Here is a 17,955-nt window from a genome sequence, read left to right on the forward strand (position 1 = left end):
CGCTGCCGGGGCACAGTCGGCGGTAGACGACGCAAATCGCTCAGCAGGTGTCGTACCACCGCCGCGACTATAGTGTAAGGGTAGCGCGGCCGTCCGATTGACAGCTCGAGATCCCGCGTACGCTCGTGTTTTTCACGCATCGGGAGACGCCGTCTCGCTGGGAGACTGTCGAGGCGCGGAGCCGCGGCAGTTTTCCCCGCGTTAGTGCGGAAGAGCGGTCGGCGGGTCGGCGGTCGGCGAGTGGCCGCGCGGCGTGGCGCGCGTCGGGGGTTCCCCACCTGGCCACTGCGGCCGGCGGGGGGGCGGCAGCGGCGCCGGGGAGGGGGCGTGACGTCACGGGCCAGCGCGCGGACGGCCAGCGGCTGCGGGAGAGGGGCAGGGCGGGGAGGGGGGGCGCGGAGGGGCGGGCCCAGCCGGCCGCGCGCCGCGGTCTAATTGGCGAATGCGGTGTGACGGACTCCCGCCACGAAAAGTCACCGCAAGCCGGGACGCGGCGTACTCGGGTGTCACCGGAAAAACGCAGACCGGCGTGGGAAAAAAAGGGGGAGAGAGAGGCGGCGGAGGAGGAGGAGTAGGAGGAGGGGAAAAAAGAGGTGCACCACCGGTGCCCGCCCTCCCGCAGAAAACAATCCGTGCGCCGGCGGTGCTCCACCAGCGAGCGCGGCTCGCCCCGTCTCTTTGCTTTTTTTGGTGGCCGGAGCGCGTGCCGCGCCAGGAGGGGGCGGCGGTGGATGCGGCGGCGTGTGAGAGCTCGCTTTCATCAGTGTTTTACCGCGCGCTAGCGGCCGTGGTGCGGTGCGGCGCCGCTGCAGCCGGCCAACTCTTTCCCCCTGCTGGCTCTCTGTGGACACCTCGCGGCTCCGTCGACCGCGGCAGCTGCCCCCGACACTGTGTCTTCCCCGAGAGCGTGGGCGTCAAACGGAGAAGGGGCTGAGAAAGTGATTGCTTTGCGGTGGCGAGAAGCGACGGTTCGGCAAAGGGAACGCGAGGACGAGAGCAAAAAGTAAAACGCAAATTCTCTGTTTGTGTTCCTTTGTGATCTAGTGTTTCCTTTCTTTTTTTTCCCCCTCTGCTCCCCGCTGTCTTTTGAGATGTGCACCCGACGGAGACGAATTCGATTGCGGAGGTGTCGTGGGGAAACCGCGTGAAAATCGTCCAGGAGAAAAAGAAAAGGACGGTCCCGTTCAAACAGAGGCGACCGAGTTTGCGAAAGGGTGCCGCCTCTCTGCTCTGCCGCGCTTTCGACCTCCGACTCCGCGATTGCGGGTCCGCCGCGGAACATGTGACAGCGACGGGCGACAGCCTGCTGCCGGTGTGGTCTGCGGACTTTCGGAAAGACTCGCGGCCGGCGGCGCTATGCACCTGTCGTCCGACATGAGCGGCGCCAACGTCGACGGAGGCGGCGGCGGCGGCGGCGGCGGCGGTGGTGGAGGCGGCGGGGGCGGCGGCGCGTTCGGGGGCCTGACGGCGGACGTGTTGGCCGAGCGGACGCTGGACGGGCTGCTGGCCGAGCACCCGGGGGAACTGGTGCGCACGGGGAGCCCGCACCTGGTGTGCACCGTGCTGCCGCCGCACTGGCGCTCCAACAAGACGCTGCCCGTCGCCTTCAAGGTGGTGGCGCTCGGCGACGTGCTGGACGGCACCCTGGTGACGGTGCGCGCCGGCAACGACGAGAACTACTGCGCCGAGCTGCGCAACTGCACCGCCGTCATGAAGAACCAGGTGGCCAAGTTCAACGACCTGCGCTTCGTCGGCCGCAGCGGCAGGGGTGAGTCCGCGGCCTCTGGCCACCTCCTTGTCTCCTACGTCACCTGACCACAGCCGACAGAACTTTACACTCTATCTGTCCGTCGTTACTGACTGTTTCTGACTGAACCGTGACCACTGTAGACCAACACAGCTGTAATGTCTACCTCTCTGATAAAATTTCTGAGATCGCTCTACATATTTGCTGAATATTTTGGTGTCAGTAACTGGTAGTCACTGGTGGCTCGTTGCCGTCTAATATTCTAATTAAGCTGTAAATATAAAAAACCAGTCACTAAATTTGATCTTATTTTCTTTTCTTTTAAAAAGATTTACGATGGTTTTCGTAAATGTTGCTCCATCATCAGGTGACAGTTAAGTTGTTTAGTTTAGGTGCATTGCTCCTTGGAAACCAAAAGTGACGAAATGTCTGCAATTCAACACGTCTTTGTTGTGTACTTTACTCGAGACGACTGCATTTCAGTTTCTCATATTTACTGTTTACAAATGTTTTGCAATAATCTTCCCACACCATCAGACGCAAAACTAATACCTGTTAGGCCTGGAAACAAAAACTACTTAAAAAATCGTGTCGTCTAGTAAACGTGTGAAAGACAATTATGATTTATTCGGTTTGTTACCCCCAGTTGTCTTCGTTTCTATGACAATACTTGACAGTGGAAAATCCTATAATATGCATTCACCAAAACGAACAACACAAAACATAACTCTCGGCTATCCTCAGAAGCAGAAGTACTGTCGTTGTCGTCACTGCTGGAACACCTCAGGGTAGCGTCCTTCTTCCGCCTTTCCATTGCAAACACTGAACCCATACATGAGGTGCATTTCGACCATCTCTTCAGCGATAAAGGTATTGGTAATCCTGTCTATCACTGTCAACATACAATTAACACGTCAAAAAAAAAAAAAAAAAAAAAAAAAAAAAAAAAAAAAAAAAAAAAAAAAAAAAAAAAGAGGTACAGAAACGAGAAGTACTGAAAACCAACTAGAAGGATAAGAGTTACATAGATATTACTGTTTGCAAGCAGCATTTACTGTGAGTGAATGGAACAAGTTTGTTTCTAAAAAGACAGTGTTCATACCGTCGAAATCTGCAAAGTGGAGATATTTTCGGTGTGATAGAGGTACAAAGGTAAAAGATGTAACAAAACACACGAAATTCACTCTGCAGCGAGCCACAGGAGACCATGAAACCTTATGGGAAAAAAAAAACTTTGAAAAACTTCCGAAACTTTGTCTATGGATTACTGATTCACCGTGTATACGAGGCAGCAATAATCCATGACTTTTTTTCTTTTAAATGCTTATCAGTTATCGGTTTTCAAGTGTCGGACGATGACATTTATAGTAGATTATACTGTAAACAACAGACAGATCACAGAAAAATTTGGAAGTGCTGATGAAATCAGACACTGTAGAGGAATATGTTACGACAATAATCACAGAGATTTTTGAATTATAATTCTGTGGGAAAGAAAACCCAATGTAACGTGAAAAATATGTGTTTTCATAACGTGAGTTGTTTCTACTTTTGGTCTATTAAACTGGCGTCAAATCGGAGCAGTGGAAGCTGCCACATACACAAAGATAAAAAACCTGAAGGCTGTCCTTCATCGTCTGTTTGTATAAAAACTGCAATTTCTTACTGAAGGCGGAGGTTCTTCCTTTATATAATACAAAACGTTGTTGTTAATTAGTGCATAAAAGATCAGGTAACAACACTGGGAGTCCTCAACAAGTCGAAAACTCTAAATTTCACATCTTTTTCTACGATTGTGACCCAAAATCGTTCGTAATTATGTTAAAAACACATCTTATTTAACAGATACCCTTTTGGCTGCTGGTTTGACAACGTCTGCGACGATAGGACATTGTTTACGATCTCACGTACTGTAGCTCTCACCGTATGACGTAGTACCTACGTAGGCTTGAAAGCTGGCTAATGGACAAATAAACATTTCAGGAGGATAAACCAGGACTGCTTCCTGTTTCGTCCAGAATTATCTCGAAAGCGCATGTCTTTTCTGTAGGCTCACTGTGGATGGTTATAGAAACGGTACTTACTGGACAGATACGTATTAATCCCTTGATTAAGCTTTTCGAAATCAGGTTTACATGAATTTCAACACCGCCATCATGTATGTATTCATTGCTGCCACACTGACAGCACGAAATTTTAATTGCGTTAACCTATATCCCTTTGTAAAACATGAGGAAAACGTAACTTGTTCATCACTGTCAAATGGTCAAGCGTTATGGTCTGAAAAAATCGTGATTTTACTCTGCATGATTTTAGTGATTTTTCAGAACAAACTGACGTTCGGAGCCCAAAATAATTTTATAGGACTGTTACGGCACGTTTCTTCCAACTACCTATAGACCATGACGTTTCGCCGTATGGACAGTGTTTGAGAATTACGAAACATTACCATAAAGGGCTCTTTTTCGCTAGCTTCTAATTTCACATGGTCTGTCGTCACTATTCGCGTAGCATAACTGACTAATTTTAGTGCCATTGGGGGCAGATATTTGTGTTGCGCCTTGTATCCTGACAGTTATCAGGACTTCTGGTATACGTACGCTATATTTCAACAAGGCATGTTAGTAGTCTAGCAATGTGCGTGTCTTGCATTTCAAGAAACGTTAGTGCCAGGATAGATTACCCCTTTGCGGGTAGCGGATGCCTCATATTTTTATCACGTGGAACAACTAGCTGAAAATGTCACTGTTTCTTAGCCTAATACAGACAAGCATAACTCAAGTACATGTCCCAGTATTTCGATAATGGGTTTGTATTTAATATTACTTTCCATCTAAATCTTACATCTTGTAGCCTGCTTATATCTTGTATCACAAAAACCTATCATCAAAATATTTCTAAACTTTTCGTTGGTAATGTGGCATACTGAGCTACTAGCTACAGTTTTGAAGGGTGGCGTTACATATACCAGTTGCACAGGGGACATTCTTTCGTAATATTTCCGTAGATTTATAGTTCTAAGTTAGATTCATTTATTGACAAACTTAGTGTTTTGTGTCTCAAAAGAATTCAACTTCCACTGGAACATTTGTTTACGGTGTTTCGGTAGAATTTGTATTTCATCTCAGACTGTGTACACCTTGGAAGGAGACGGGTCCCAGCCAAATGAGTGTGTTCATCATAAGTCGACTGCAGAAATCGTTTGACATTCATCGTATTATGTGTTGTGCAGGTATATAGTACAGCAATATCCTACATTGTCGCTCTCCAGTGACATTAATTACTATCTTTCCTGACCCTAAAATAGCCTCTTTTCAGTTATCGTGGCAGCATTTCTAAATAATATTTACATATTGCATGTTTTTTGGATCTTATTCTTGTTTCTTCGTTTCGGACATAATGTGATAGTTTCTTGAGATCATAAAAATTGTGAACTCACAAGGTGAGATAATAGGGCTGACTTTTTTTTTCTTTTTTTTTTTTTTTTACTCGATGATGGAAAGGTTCTTGACCGAAATCGATCGTCTTTATTAAAACAAAAAAGTACATCTGTGTATTATATGACACAATTTTTAACCGTTTCTATTAAATCCCTTAACAATATTCTCCAGTTCTCCGTTTGTTCGTCATCGTAGTTGATGATATTATGTAGTCGCAGCCAGTTACTGTGTGTTACGAAGATCCATAACTAGGAAATCTGTAAGTATGCTTCGTAATTCGCCTCGTGCTTTTCCCATGAGTATTAGCAAACTAGATTCTGGTGGTCACAATCTCAGATGGTAGCATTTGAACTTTTATTTTTACTCCTGTTAAGTCTACTAACTCACTTATGCGATAACAACGGTTTTGTCTCAAAATATTATGGTAATAGTTACAACACATTTGTTACGTCTATCGGTGCATACGATATAGGTATTGCGTTTTTTCTATTTTTTATATTTATTTATTTTTAAATGTAGGTCTGCGTTTCAGTCAAAGTATCTGGTTGTGGTGGGCTAACTTGTCTAATTTTCTGCATCACACACAGTCCGTTATTCAGTTAGTTGCTCTTGACATTTAGTTCTCGTAAATATCTTGCTTTGTTATTCTCTAACAATGACGTTTTATGCGTCAGAGACTACGTCGAATAACGGTTGTGCTGACTCCAGCCCATATCCGAACATTGTTGTGGAGGTCACCAACAGCCACTCCGATTACGTCAAAGATTTTGCCAACGGCGTTCATCGTCTACGTACAACGAAAAAGAGTATAATCTTCCAGTCAGTACGCATCCAAAGTAGTCCTAACCACTTACATGACCATCCAGTCTGTTACGTTCCTCTCAGTTCATGAGAAAGAGTACTTTTACTGCTATTTTAAGACACATGCAATAACCGTCGAGGAATATTGTTTTTGTTGTTGTTGTCTTTTATATTGCATCTGATATCGTATATTGGAATTGGTTTGCATATACTCACACTGTGTAGCTGCTTTTCAGGTCTGGAAATGGTAACTGTAATTACCGAAACCGGTAATCGAGAATAAAGATTATTAACGATCTTGCCAAAGAAGGTTATCTTCACTAACGTTTCTATGAGTAACTTGTTAAAATATCCTAAAACTGATCACCACACTGTGGGTTTATAGAAACAGAAGTAGACTGTACCCTCTGCCATGCACGTCATAGCGCTTTGCAGAGCATATATGGAGATGTAGATGTTGAGCGGAAATAAAAAGTTAGCAACAAACAACAAATGCCGTGACGCACGCCTATCTAAAGATGATATATTGTGATATCGTAGGTGTACAAAAATGACTGCTAGTAAATAAAAATTGTTTTAATCCAATCACGGACTTGGTTTTGGGTTTATAATACCAGCCGTATTTGCAGACTAAATTACGAGAATTCAGGCCCGCCTATTACGCAGACGACAGTTCTCTTTAGTGCCACAACATGTTTCGGCAACTTGTGCCGTCATCAGTGAGTGCTTTTATGCAGTTTCGGTTTTCGAGAATATAAGGTTCTATAGAACTTTCCCATGGTTGTACAGCTTCCGTAGTTCTTTGTGGGTGTCTGTCTTGATCGTTTTTTTCAGCTACATAAAACACCATGTTTCTGCTCCTCAGCATAAATGTGTGCTTTTATGAATTTCGAAACAAGTGACGATAACACGAAAATATGGGTAGCTGTTCAATAATGTAAAGAAAGTTCTGCTGAATCTAACACTCTGGAAAGTAGGAACTGAATAAAATTACAAACTGATGATGACACAAAGGTGTAGAAACGTGTTTGGGCAATAAAAGTTACGGTCGCCTGCATAATAGGCAGACTTGAATTCCAGTATCGTATTATAACGTCGTACTTGCTGAAAAGAGTAATTTGGTTTTCGACGATTTCGACGAGTGAAACACAACAGCGGACATGGGCCGCTGCAAGCCGGCATGCTGAGTTTGACAGCCCGCCAGTGGCTGAGGGTGCGCAGCCGCGTCGGATGCAACACTTGCTACAGCGGGGCGCGGTCGTGATCCGCATGCCGCCTCAGACGCCGCCGCCCTCTGCTGGCTTAGTTAGGGGGGCGTGCGGGACGTCCCGACGCTTCGACCGCCTGAGGCCGCACGGCGGTTCCTCAGCAAACGCCTCGCCAAGGCATCCGAGTGTGCCACGACGCTTCAAGGTCGTGCGCGTCTGTTGTAACAAGATTCCTATAAGACGTGTCAAACACGACTGTTTTTTAAAGTAATTAGTAATTCTGTTCTGCAGGCGGCATATGTATTAGTTGTCTTGGAGATCAAACCTAACAACGGCAAAAATAGAACAGGGTACTACAAAACAACGTGGCTAGGATGAGAAAAGGCTCAGTACATTTGCGTATATCGACGTTGTCACCCGTGCGCAAGACCAGCACGCAACGACAGGAGGTTGACTGAAACTGAAAATACGATGATACGTCCTAATACCTGGTCTCCAGCAGTACGAGCGCTCCAATAAAACACGTGATTACGTACGTTAAAGTTCATTATATCAACATTAATAACGCCTTTAGCAATAGCAAATTAATTCTGGAAACAGTCCCCCTCGCTGTGACTAACAAGGGAAGGCCTCAGACACGACCAATCGATTCAGCTCAAATTTGGCAGGTCGCTTGTGTACAACCAAAAACGAAGGAATCTAAGATAATTTGGGTCAACACCCCCTCAATTTTGAGAAAATCGCCCCTAAAGGTTATGACTAGCAATCGACTCAAAATTGGCGAATCGATAGGTAATTGTAAATAGAGCATTTTTCATCATCAGGTATAGGGTCCGAAAATGCATACTGAGAATCGAAGTGAGAAACTTTTACAACTGCCGCTTCTGTACCCGCATGGTAAACGCTTTTCGCCGACAGCACCGATAGCTCAACGGCCAAGGTAACTGGCTGGGACTCGAAGAACCTAGCGGATGTTGTTCTTTTCGTTTCTATTTTTCCATATATCAATTAACAGGGATAGGAGGGTTAATAAGGTAAGTATTATTATCATTCCTTATTGATTTACTTACCTTATTAACCTTCCTATCCCTATCAATTGAGATATGGAAAAATACAAACGAAAAGAATAAAATCCGCTACGTTCCTTCGAGATTCGAACCGGGGTTTTCCGATTCCCAGCCAATTACCTTGGCCATTGCGCTATCGGTGCTGTCGGCGAAAGGCGTTTACCGTGTGGGTACAGAAGCGGCAGTTGTAAAAGTTTCTTTCCTCGGTTTCTGGAAAATTTTGCGTTTGCGGACCCCATACCTGACGATGAAAAATTCTCTATTTACAATTATCTATCGATCCCTCCAATTTTGATTCGATTGCTCGTTATAACCTTTATGGGTGATTTTCTCAAAATTGCGGGGCTGTTGACCCAAATTATCTTATAGTCCTTCGTTTAAGGTTGTACACAAGCGACCTGCCAAATTGGAGCCAAATTGGAGCCGAATCGGTTGGCCGTGTCTGAGGCCTTCCCCTTGTAAGCCGTGTCCCCTCATTATCCTTTCTTCTAGCGGTGCGAGTCCTGCATGGTATACGGATGAACTTGTGTGAAGTTTGGAAAGTGGGAGGTGATGTACTAATGGAAGTACAGCTGTGAGGATAGGTCATGAACCGTGCTAGGACAGTTCAGTCGGTAGATTACTTGCCCGCGAAAGACAGTGGTCCAAGTTTCGAATCTAAGTCCGACACACAGTTTTGGTCCTTCGGGAAGTTTCAGCATCCAAACAATGTTGCAAATGTCAGCATACCTAATGCGCTGCTAGTTTTATCGTGTCGCTTAAGTTTTGCGGACAAAAACGAACTTCAGAACCGTTATCAGCTGCCGTTTTCAGTCCGACAAACCAAGATGAGAAGTGAAAGCCATCAAGTCTCGCCTAGAGTGGCCTCCCCCCCCCCCCCTTCCCTCCCCGCACCCCCGCCCCCTCTCGCCGCCGTCAGTCTAATTTTCCTAATACTTTTTAATATTTGGTCACATTAAATTTTCATTTCCTTGTCTCCGTCAGACTTGACTCTAATCTGCACTACTGTTTCTCTCTTCTAAATGTTTTTCAGTGCCGTGATTTGCTGAGACAGTATATGGCGTTCAGCCTTTGGTAGCCACACCCTGGTAGGACTGTTAGGTGTCCTTGTAGCTCGGGGAAACTCGCTTGCGCCAATGGTCTGTACTTCGGGGAGGTGATTTCCTATAATCTTTTGATTTGCCAGTAGCAGTTCTAGTCGTTCGCGGTACCTACTCTGCAGGGGAAGCCCAAAGCACGGAATCCAAATGCCTAGCATCTTTAATTTATTTTAATAGGACGGGAGAAATAAATGTGTCATTACAGTATGGAATACGAAGAGACGTCTGAACTTACATCTCATGAGATATTCCCTTTTCTTAAATTTTGTTTAGTATTTAGCACCGCAAAGAGGTAGCGTTATTGACGTATTGCCAAGCAACGTCAGCTTAGCAGCTCTTCCTTAGAGACCAGCCAAGGACCATGTTTAACGTACGATACAATGTTGTTTTTACGATTTTTCCAATACTCCTTCATCTGTTCGCTGTTCTCTCTCTTTTCTTCCTCCGTCCAATTTCTTCACCGTATTTTTGGAATGTTTTGTCTTGGAACCCTACCCAGCGCTTAACTTTATCCTATTTTTGTTCCGTTTTCAGTTTTTTCTTTCTTATTTAAGTCGATTTCCTGTAGATCCTCATGTACTCGTACTTTCCGGAGTCAGCTGGGATTGTCTTCCAATTTTTCAGAACGCTCTACGACCTGTCTTGACGGTGTGCTAGGAGTCATTCTTTGCATATTTTCTTGGAGGCATAGCCTCCTTTTCCTACTTTCTCTATAATTTTGGTTACATGATTGTATACTTACCTTACACGTCTTTACTGTTGTTCTGTTTCCTCGCAAACTTTATTTCTTTATTCCTGATTTCTTCAGTGCCTGCTATTGGTCCTAAAAGCGTTTCCGGTGTGTATGGAAATTATGGCCGAACTACTGCCTTGTAATGATGATTTTCATGGATTTATAAGAGATTCTTTTTAAAAAACTCTTTCTTAGTACTGCTCTCTTAGCTTCTTTCCCCTCCATTAACCCTGTTGAGTGCTTCTAGATAATTAACTTTCTTTGTTTCTGTGTTATTTCCATGGCTTGTGCTCGATTTTGATGGTGAAATCTTGTTTGTCATTACCTAAGTCTTTTGGAAGATTTATAGTTCTGGTTATATCTGATTTTTGTTTAGTTATTCTTTTTTTGTGTTGCCTCTACATTGTTTGTCAAAGTTGCGAATGCTAACCAGTTAATTTATAAATTATCTCTTTCCCAGCGATCTTCTGCTTCTGTCCATTTCTTCCTCCATTATCCTCCATTAGTATTTTCATTTCTCTTTAACTCATAGGTTCTCTCCCTAGATTGAAGCAGTCCGTTTGATCTAATTCTATGATCCTATTCTTTCCGTCATCCTATTCTTTGCTGTAGCTACAATTTTCTTCTCTATCGCTCCTTGCAGTAACAAAGCTGTCTGTTCTTCTTCGAAAGTTTCTGCAGGAATTTTTCCGCACATATTGTGTATAGTACCACTCAGTTTTGTACTACGTCTGTTCGCTTAATTCCTCAACGTCCTTTGGTAGCACTATATTTCAAAGGCTTCCGCGCCATTTCCAGATATCTCCGTTTCTTCCAATGTGCCCCTCCAATTTTACTGCATAGCAGGTATCTCGATTCCTTTCTTTGTCATTTGCGCTTTTTATTTTTCGTCCTAAATCTAGCTTCTTTCTTTACTCTCTTTCACAAACATTTATCTTACCTTCAAAATGGGGAATGAAATACAGAACGAAACGTGTAAACCTGTGATGAAAACGGTCTATTTATCTGAGAAAAGAATATTTGTGCCTGTATTTGAGCAGTCTTTGATTTATTTTATTTCAATGCTTCTATTAACGTAATAGTCTCCCTGTTGCAATAATAAAATTTTTACAGTGTCTTTTGACAATATGATACAGTTTCGTATAAAATCGTTTTAATTTATGTTTCTATTTATACTTATTTATATTTCTACTTATGCGCTACGCAGGATTTCAATGTCTAGACTCAATAAACTGACAAGCCTAAGTCAATCGTTTGATGTAGTTCCTAAACTACACATTTTTTTCTGTCATCGCTATAATTTTGTTTTTGGTAGTCATTATCAGCGGCATTATATTGGGGAGTTTACAGCATTTTTTTTCTTTGAAAAGTGCTTCTGCGCCAATAGGAGTTCCTGGGCTCATATTTGCAGTTTTAATGCCCCCTTTCATAACAATTTCGTACAAGACAGCGAAACGTGCCGCCGTTGTGGCCGAGCGGTTCTAGGCGCTTCAGTCCGGTACCGCGCGACTGTTACGGTCGCAGGTTCGAATGCTGCCTTGGCCATGGATGTGTGTGCTGTCCTTAGGTTAGCTAGGTTTAAGTGGTTCTAAGTTCTAGGGGACTGATGACCTCAGATGTTAAGTCCCATAGTGCTCAGAGCCAGCCAGCGAAACGTGTCTACTGCTTAAAAACATAATAACATGTTAACAGATTTCTTATCACATTTGCGAAAAAGAAGTTCGCACTGAAGATGCTTGCACGATAGTAGAGTGTAGCCTGAAGTGTAAATGGAACAAAAACAAAAAGGAAAGAACAAGAGTAGGAGGAAAATGTCGTAATAGCGACATTCTTTTATTACCTATTTCTTTGTGGATGCCAAGATTGATATCTTTACCTTGTGAACAGCAAACAACGGCAACATTTTCGTGTCGTGAATTACCAGTTTAATCATGACACGTTACCTTGACAATAAACAAGCTAACACTGAGCTCAAGCTGCCATTTGGTGGAATTATCATCCGTCACTTGTCCCCCAAGTACCTTCAAATCACCCTCGACGGGATTCTACCTTATAAAAACATCTGGAAAACACATCAGCTAAGATAAAAACTCTTAACAACATCATTCAGAATCTGTGTCGCAAAACCTGGGCAGCTTCAGTGCGGACTTCGAGTACATCGGCACTTGAACTGATTTTTTCAGGGAATTATGCTTCAGTGTGATGCAATAGCTGTGTGATACCAGCCTTACCGGTGTGCAGTTCAACAACACGGCCCGCATGGTTACTGGTACAATCAGACCAATTGGGATGCTGGTAAAGTGTCACTGTTAAAGTGTGAACTAATATAGTTCGTGTGAAAGTGTTCAGGACACCAAAATGGAGGCAGACAGATACGAAAAAAGCCGCCTATACTGTCACAAACCAGTACCCAGCATTATGCTACTACCAGTAATGATGTAACTTCCCGGATCCTCCCGAAATCATCTGAAGATGAACCTGAAAGGGTTCGAAAACCGGTTAATGTAATAAAGCATTATTATTGAAAAAGTGACTGGTTGCAGTTGTGTATAACTTATTTACAATCAGACCAATGCCGTGTACCGGCATCCCCTCTAAGCAATATCTACCCATCACAGATTCGCAGAACTGAGACCCTGTTTAGAGATTACCATCTTAACTCCAAAGTTAAATGGTGCAAATGGCCCTGAGCACTATGGGACTTAACTTCTGAGGTCAGCAGTCCCCTAGAACTTAGAACTACTTAAACCTAATTAACCCAAGAACATCACACACATCCATGCCCGAGGCAGGATTCGAACCAGCGACCTAGTTTCCTGTTCGACACCCACAGTATCACAGTTATATTTCTCGAACCATTCCCAATCTTAGCAATTGTCGATACGTTGCCAGTTCTTTTTCCAGAGATCTTACTTTGGCGTGGCCGAGCGGTTCTAGGCGCTACAGTCTGCAAAGAAAGGTTCCTATTAATCGACTGGAACCTTCGGCGTGTTTACCTGATGTCTTCGCCTGTTTGGCTGTTGGTTTGTTTCCCTCATAGCGTGGCTGTTATGCGGTGCTGCCTGCCATTTAGGGGAACCCGATGGCAGACAGTACAGTTTTATTCTTGTTTTATGCAATGACATTAATTACGTGTTATAAATGTACTGCATGGTGTACCGTATGAATGATGATGTTCCTCCAGCTCATTGAGAACTGAAGGCTTACCTGTCGTTTCTAGCCTCGCGTGCTTACTTCTGAAAACCGGTAGAGGCAGGCCTTAATAAACGCCTCGCCGCTGTACCTGGAAATGACTGTCAGGTGGAGACGCGTGACCGGCGCTGGGGGATAGACGGCCTCGAAGGGACGGGGCGGAGGGAATGAGGCCCCTTGATCAGAGCGCGCGCAGCACGTGGCGCTAACCAGATTGGCCCGGCAGCTACTTGCCGCTCCCGCGGGCCTTTGATGTGCCGCCGCCGCCCGCGGTACACACCGCACTGCCCGCCGGGCCCGGAACAAAAGCCGGTGATCGGCGGTGACGAGCGCACTGCGCTCGCTGCTCCCGGCGCCACAGACGTCTAAAAATAAAGTGTCCGGCTTGGGAGGGACGTTTAGAGCACTCTGTTGATTAGCATGCTGCCTTGTTACAACTACTACATTAAAACCTTTCGGCGAGTGTGGCCGCATCGTGAAAGCAAGCTGCAGACTTCGGTTCGTTGGTGGGGTACTGCGAAGCGCAGTCAGTCTACAAAGGAGACTGCTTACAAAACGTTGGTGTTGTCTGTCCTTGAATGTTGCCCGCATACAAAGGAAGTCACTATGAATCCAACAGGTTTGTACAGGGTGGACAAAATAGAAATGGCCTGGAAAATATTTTTGCGCCTTAACATAGGCAACCCAATCTACATACGTTAGCGGCAAGAAACAATCAATGCCATCTCTGCGCGATTTCAATGGAGATACTATCGAAGACAGTGCTGCCAAAGCAGAGTTACTAAACACAGCCTTCCGAAAAGCCTTCACCAGAGAAGACGAAGTAAATAATCCAGTTTTATGCACCTTAAGATAGGCAACCCAACCTACATATGTTAGCGGCCAGAAACAATTAATGCCTTCTCTGCACGATAGCAATAGAGATACTATCGGGGACAGTGCTGCCAAAGCACAGTTACTAAACACAGCCTTCCGAAATGCCGTCACAAAAGAAGACGAAATAAATATTCCTGAATTCGAATCGAGAACAGCTGCCAAATTGAGTAACGTAGAAATAAAAATCCTCGGAGTAGTGAAGCAACTTAAATCACTTAATAAAAGCAAGTCTTCTGGTCCAGACTGTATACCAATTAGGTTCCTTTCGGAGTACGCTCATGCATTAGCTCCATACTTAACAATCATATACAATCGTTCGCTCGACGACAGATCCGTACCCAAGACTGGAAAGCTGCACAGGTCACACCAATATTCAGGGAAGGTAGTACGAGTAATCCACTAAATTACAGGCCCATATCCTTAACGTCGATATGTAGCAGGATTTTGGAACATATATTGTGTTCGAACATTGTGAATTACCTCGAAGGAAACGGTCTATTGACACACAGTCAACATGGGTTTAGAAAACATCGTTCCTGTGAAACACAACTATCTCTTTATTCACTTGAAGTGTTGAGTGCTATTGACGAGGGATTTCAGATCGATTCCGTATTTCTGGATTTCCGGAAGGCTTTTGACACTGTACCGCACAAGCGGCTCATAGTGAAATTGCGTGCTTATGGAATATCGTCTCAGTTATGTGGCTGGATTTGTGATTTCCTGTCAAAGAGCTCACAGTTCGTACTAATTGACGGAAAGTCATCGAGTACAACAGAAGTGATTTCTGGCGTTCCCCAAGGCAGTGTTATAGACCCTTTGCCGTTCCTTATCTATACAAACGATTTTGGAGACTATCTGAGCAAGCAGCCGTCTTCGGCTTTTTGCAGATGGCGCTCTCGTTTATCGACTAATAAAGTCATGGGAAGATCAAAACAAACTGCAAAACGATTTCGAAAACATATCTGAATGGTGCGAAAAGTGGCAGTTGACCCTAAATAACGAAAAGTGTGAGGTCATCGACATGAGTGCTGAAAGGAACTCGTTAAACTTCGGTTACACGATAAATCAGTCTAATCTAAAAGCCGTAAATTCAAGTAAACACCTAGGTACTACAAATACGAACAACTTAAATTGGAAGGAACACATAGAAAATGTCGTGGGGAAGGCTAACCAAAGACTGCGTTTCATTGGCAGGACACTCAAAAAATGTAGCAGACCTACTAAGGAGATTGCCTAACTACGCTTGTCCGTCCTCTTTTAGAATACTGCTGCGCGATGCGGGATCCTTACCAGATAGGACTGACGGAGTACATCGAAAAAGTTCAAAGAAAGGCAGCACGTTTTGTATTATCGCGCCAGGCACTTGAATGCGATTTGCAGAGTATCCATGTAGATGTAGATGTAGATACCCATATTAGAGCAGATAACGTAACTTGCGTTGCCCAACTTCTAATGCACAAAATATTTTCCGGGCCAGTCTTTTTTTTAGCCCACCGTGTGTGACTCACCGAAGAGCTTCACGGGACTGCTGAGAAACCTGAAGTGACAGACGAATGAAGACAGATGTCAACTATCTGTCCCCTAACGTGTCTCTTGTGTAAAAATCTAGCTTGCAAGGATAGGCTGATCACATAGGACACACTAACATTGGAGCTTTCTTCTCGCGCTCCGCATGCGAATAGAGTGGAAAGAAATCCAAACACGTGGAACCTTGGAAAGTAGGTTTCACTATGCCCTTCACAATGTTTCGCAGAATTTTTTTTCTGTTAGGAATTGAAGACCCATGGAGCGAAGATAGCACACTATTTTCGGCTAATAATCCAGCATCTTCAGATCATAAACCACTATTGATTAGTGTTTAGTGATTACAAATTGCCAAAAAAAAAAAAAAGATTCATACATGACATAGTCAAAAACAGCTTGTCTTCCTTTGTGACCAATGTGATTGAACGATGGTCATAAAGGCATAATACCGGTAAAACCCGGTAACTGACACGGTCATCGTTTACATCATCTATTACGAGATTATGTAAATACTAATTGTATCACTGACTAAGTTTTAACAGCATAACGTCTTTGTTTTATGACCATCTTTCAATTACACTGACCACAAACGACGATAAGCTGTGTCGTGTATGGGTGTTGTCATATTAAGAAATATTTTGATCATGTGTGAACCCATAATGGCGCCAACACTAATCAAGAATGTTTTATGATCTGGATACTGCTTTATTCTTAGTCGAAACGAGTAATCATTCAAATAACGAAGATTTCATGTGCGACCTTGACTTCATGGACTTTGAGGCCTAAAATAATTTATAAATGTTTACAACTTATAGCGTACTTCCCGGCTGACAATATCAGAAGACCTGATTCTCAGAATACTGATGTATATGTGGAATGAAAATAATAAAGCTGTTTCCAAGAAGATGCTTGCTACCTGTAATAATATCTGAAAGCTACCTGCAGCAATAGCCGAAACTTCCGTTATTACTTTTCACTACATGACTGTTATTATTTAGGACTACAAAAAGAACACAGCCTAAATTATAAGTTGTTGCAATTTTTACGACAACTGATAACGACATGTGTCACTTTGATTACAGGCCTACATCACGTCACCATCCTGTCATCAGCATAACCACTAAACACAGTTGAGAATGACACATGATTCAGTCGAAAACTATTGTGTGAATAAAACTACAACGTAACTGGCAACTCGAGCATCTGTTTTGAATAAACACGCCAACAAATGTTGCGGACAGCTCCGGAAATTCGAGGCTTGATAATTTTACGACTGCCTCATGAGAAAAACAATATGAATTAAGAAATTGACATCCGAGATTTAATAGGCGCCTTGGCTGATTTAGATACGAAGTACTAGAGCTACAGGAATACTTGATTTACAAATGAAGAAAAAACCTAATTTTGTCTGAAGAATATTTAAGGACATTTTGATTTACAGGAAATATTTTTCTGAAGACAGAAGTAAATTTAAATATTATGTTTGGTGTTGCTCATACAACTTCTTGAACATAGCTATCTAAAATCTTGTTGTTTTGTCCACTGCAGCCCACATCCACCCCATTTTCTTCTGATCTGAACTCTTTATTGTCCGCGTGTCGCTTCTGTGCAAGGCTTCACTCCACATAAATACTATTATATTAGAAGGTAGCCAGTTTCTCTTTTTTAGAAACGTTTTTCTCCTTATTTCACTCCGGCTGTCATCAGTTATCTTGCTGCCCAAATAACAAAACTCATCTACTGCTTTTTGTATCCTCATTTCCTAATCTTATTCCTTCAGCATCACATGATTTAATTCGACTCTGTTTCATTGTTCGCCTCGTAATTTTGCTGGTGTTCATTTTATGCTGTCTTTTCAAGACGCGATCCATTCCTTTCAACTGATCTTGCAAACCCTTTACCATCTCTGAAAGAATTTGATGTCATAGGCAGACATTGACTTTTTTATCTTTTCCCTGAACTTTAATTCACGTTTGCAAGTTTCTCCTGAGTTTGATTTACTGCTTGCTCAATGTGGAGATTGAGAAACATCGGGGATAGGCTACAATACCGTCTCTCTATCTTGTCAACTAACACTTTCTTTTCATTTCCTTCGACTCTTTATAACTGCAGTCTGGTTTTTGTATATGTTGTATAGAACCTTAAGCTCCCTGTATTTCAACCCTACCAGCTTCAGAATTGGAAACAGTATATTCTTGTTGACATAAAAGCTTAGTCTCAATCTAAATGTTATAAACGTAGGTTTCTCTATTTTATAAACTAGGTCA

At 43.4% G+C, this 17,955-nt stretch overlaps 1 protein-coding gene across 1 annotated transcript in view; it reads left to right on the forward strand.

Annotated features, from left to right (window-relative positions):
* The first annotated feature begins 1,356 nt into the window (after positions 1–1,356).
* LOC126159593 (runt-related transcription factor 1-like) overlaps positions 1,357–17,955 on the forward strand; it is a 323,957-nt gene continuing 307,358 nt past the window's right edge. Inside the window, exons 1-2 of the mRNA XM_049916561.1 lie at positions 1,357–1,399; positions 1,433–1,768. Coding sequence (XP_049772518.1) covers positions 1,357–1,399; positions 1,433–1,768 — 379 coding nt within the window. The remainder of the gene's footprint in view (positions 1,400–1,432; positions 1,769–17,955) is intronic.

Source organism: Schistocerca cancellata, chromosome 2 (assembly GCF_023864275.1).
Source record: "Schistocerca cancellata isolate TAMUIC-IGC-003103 chromosome 2, iqSchCanc2.1, whole genome shotgun sequence".
NCBI classification, from domain to species: Eukaryota; Metazoa; Arthropoda; class Insecta; order Orthoptera; family Acrididae; genus Schistocerca; species Schistocerca cancellata.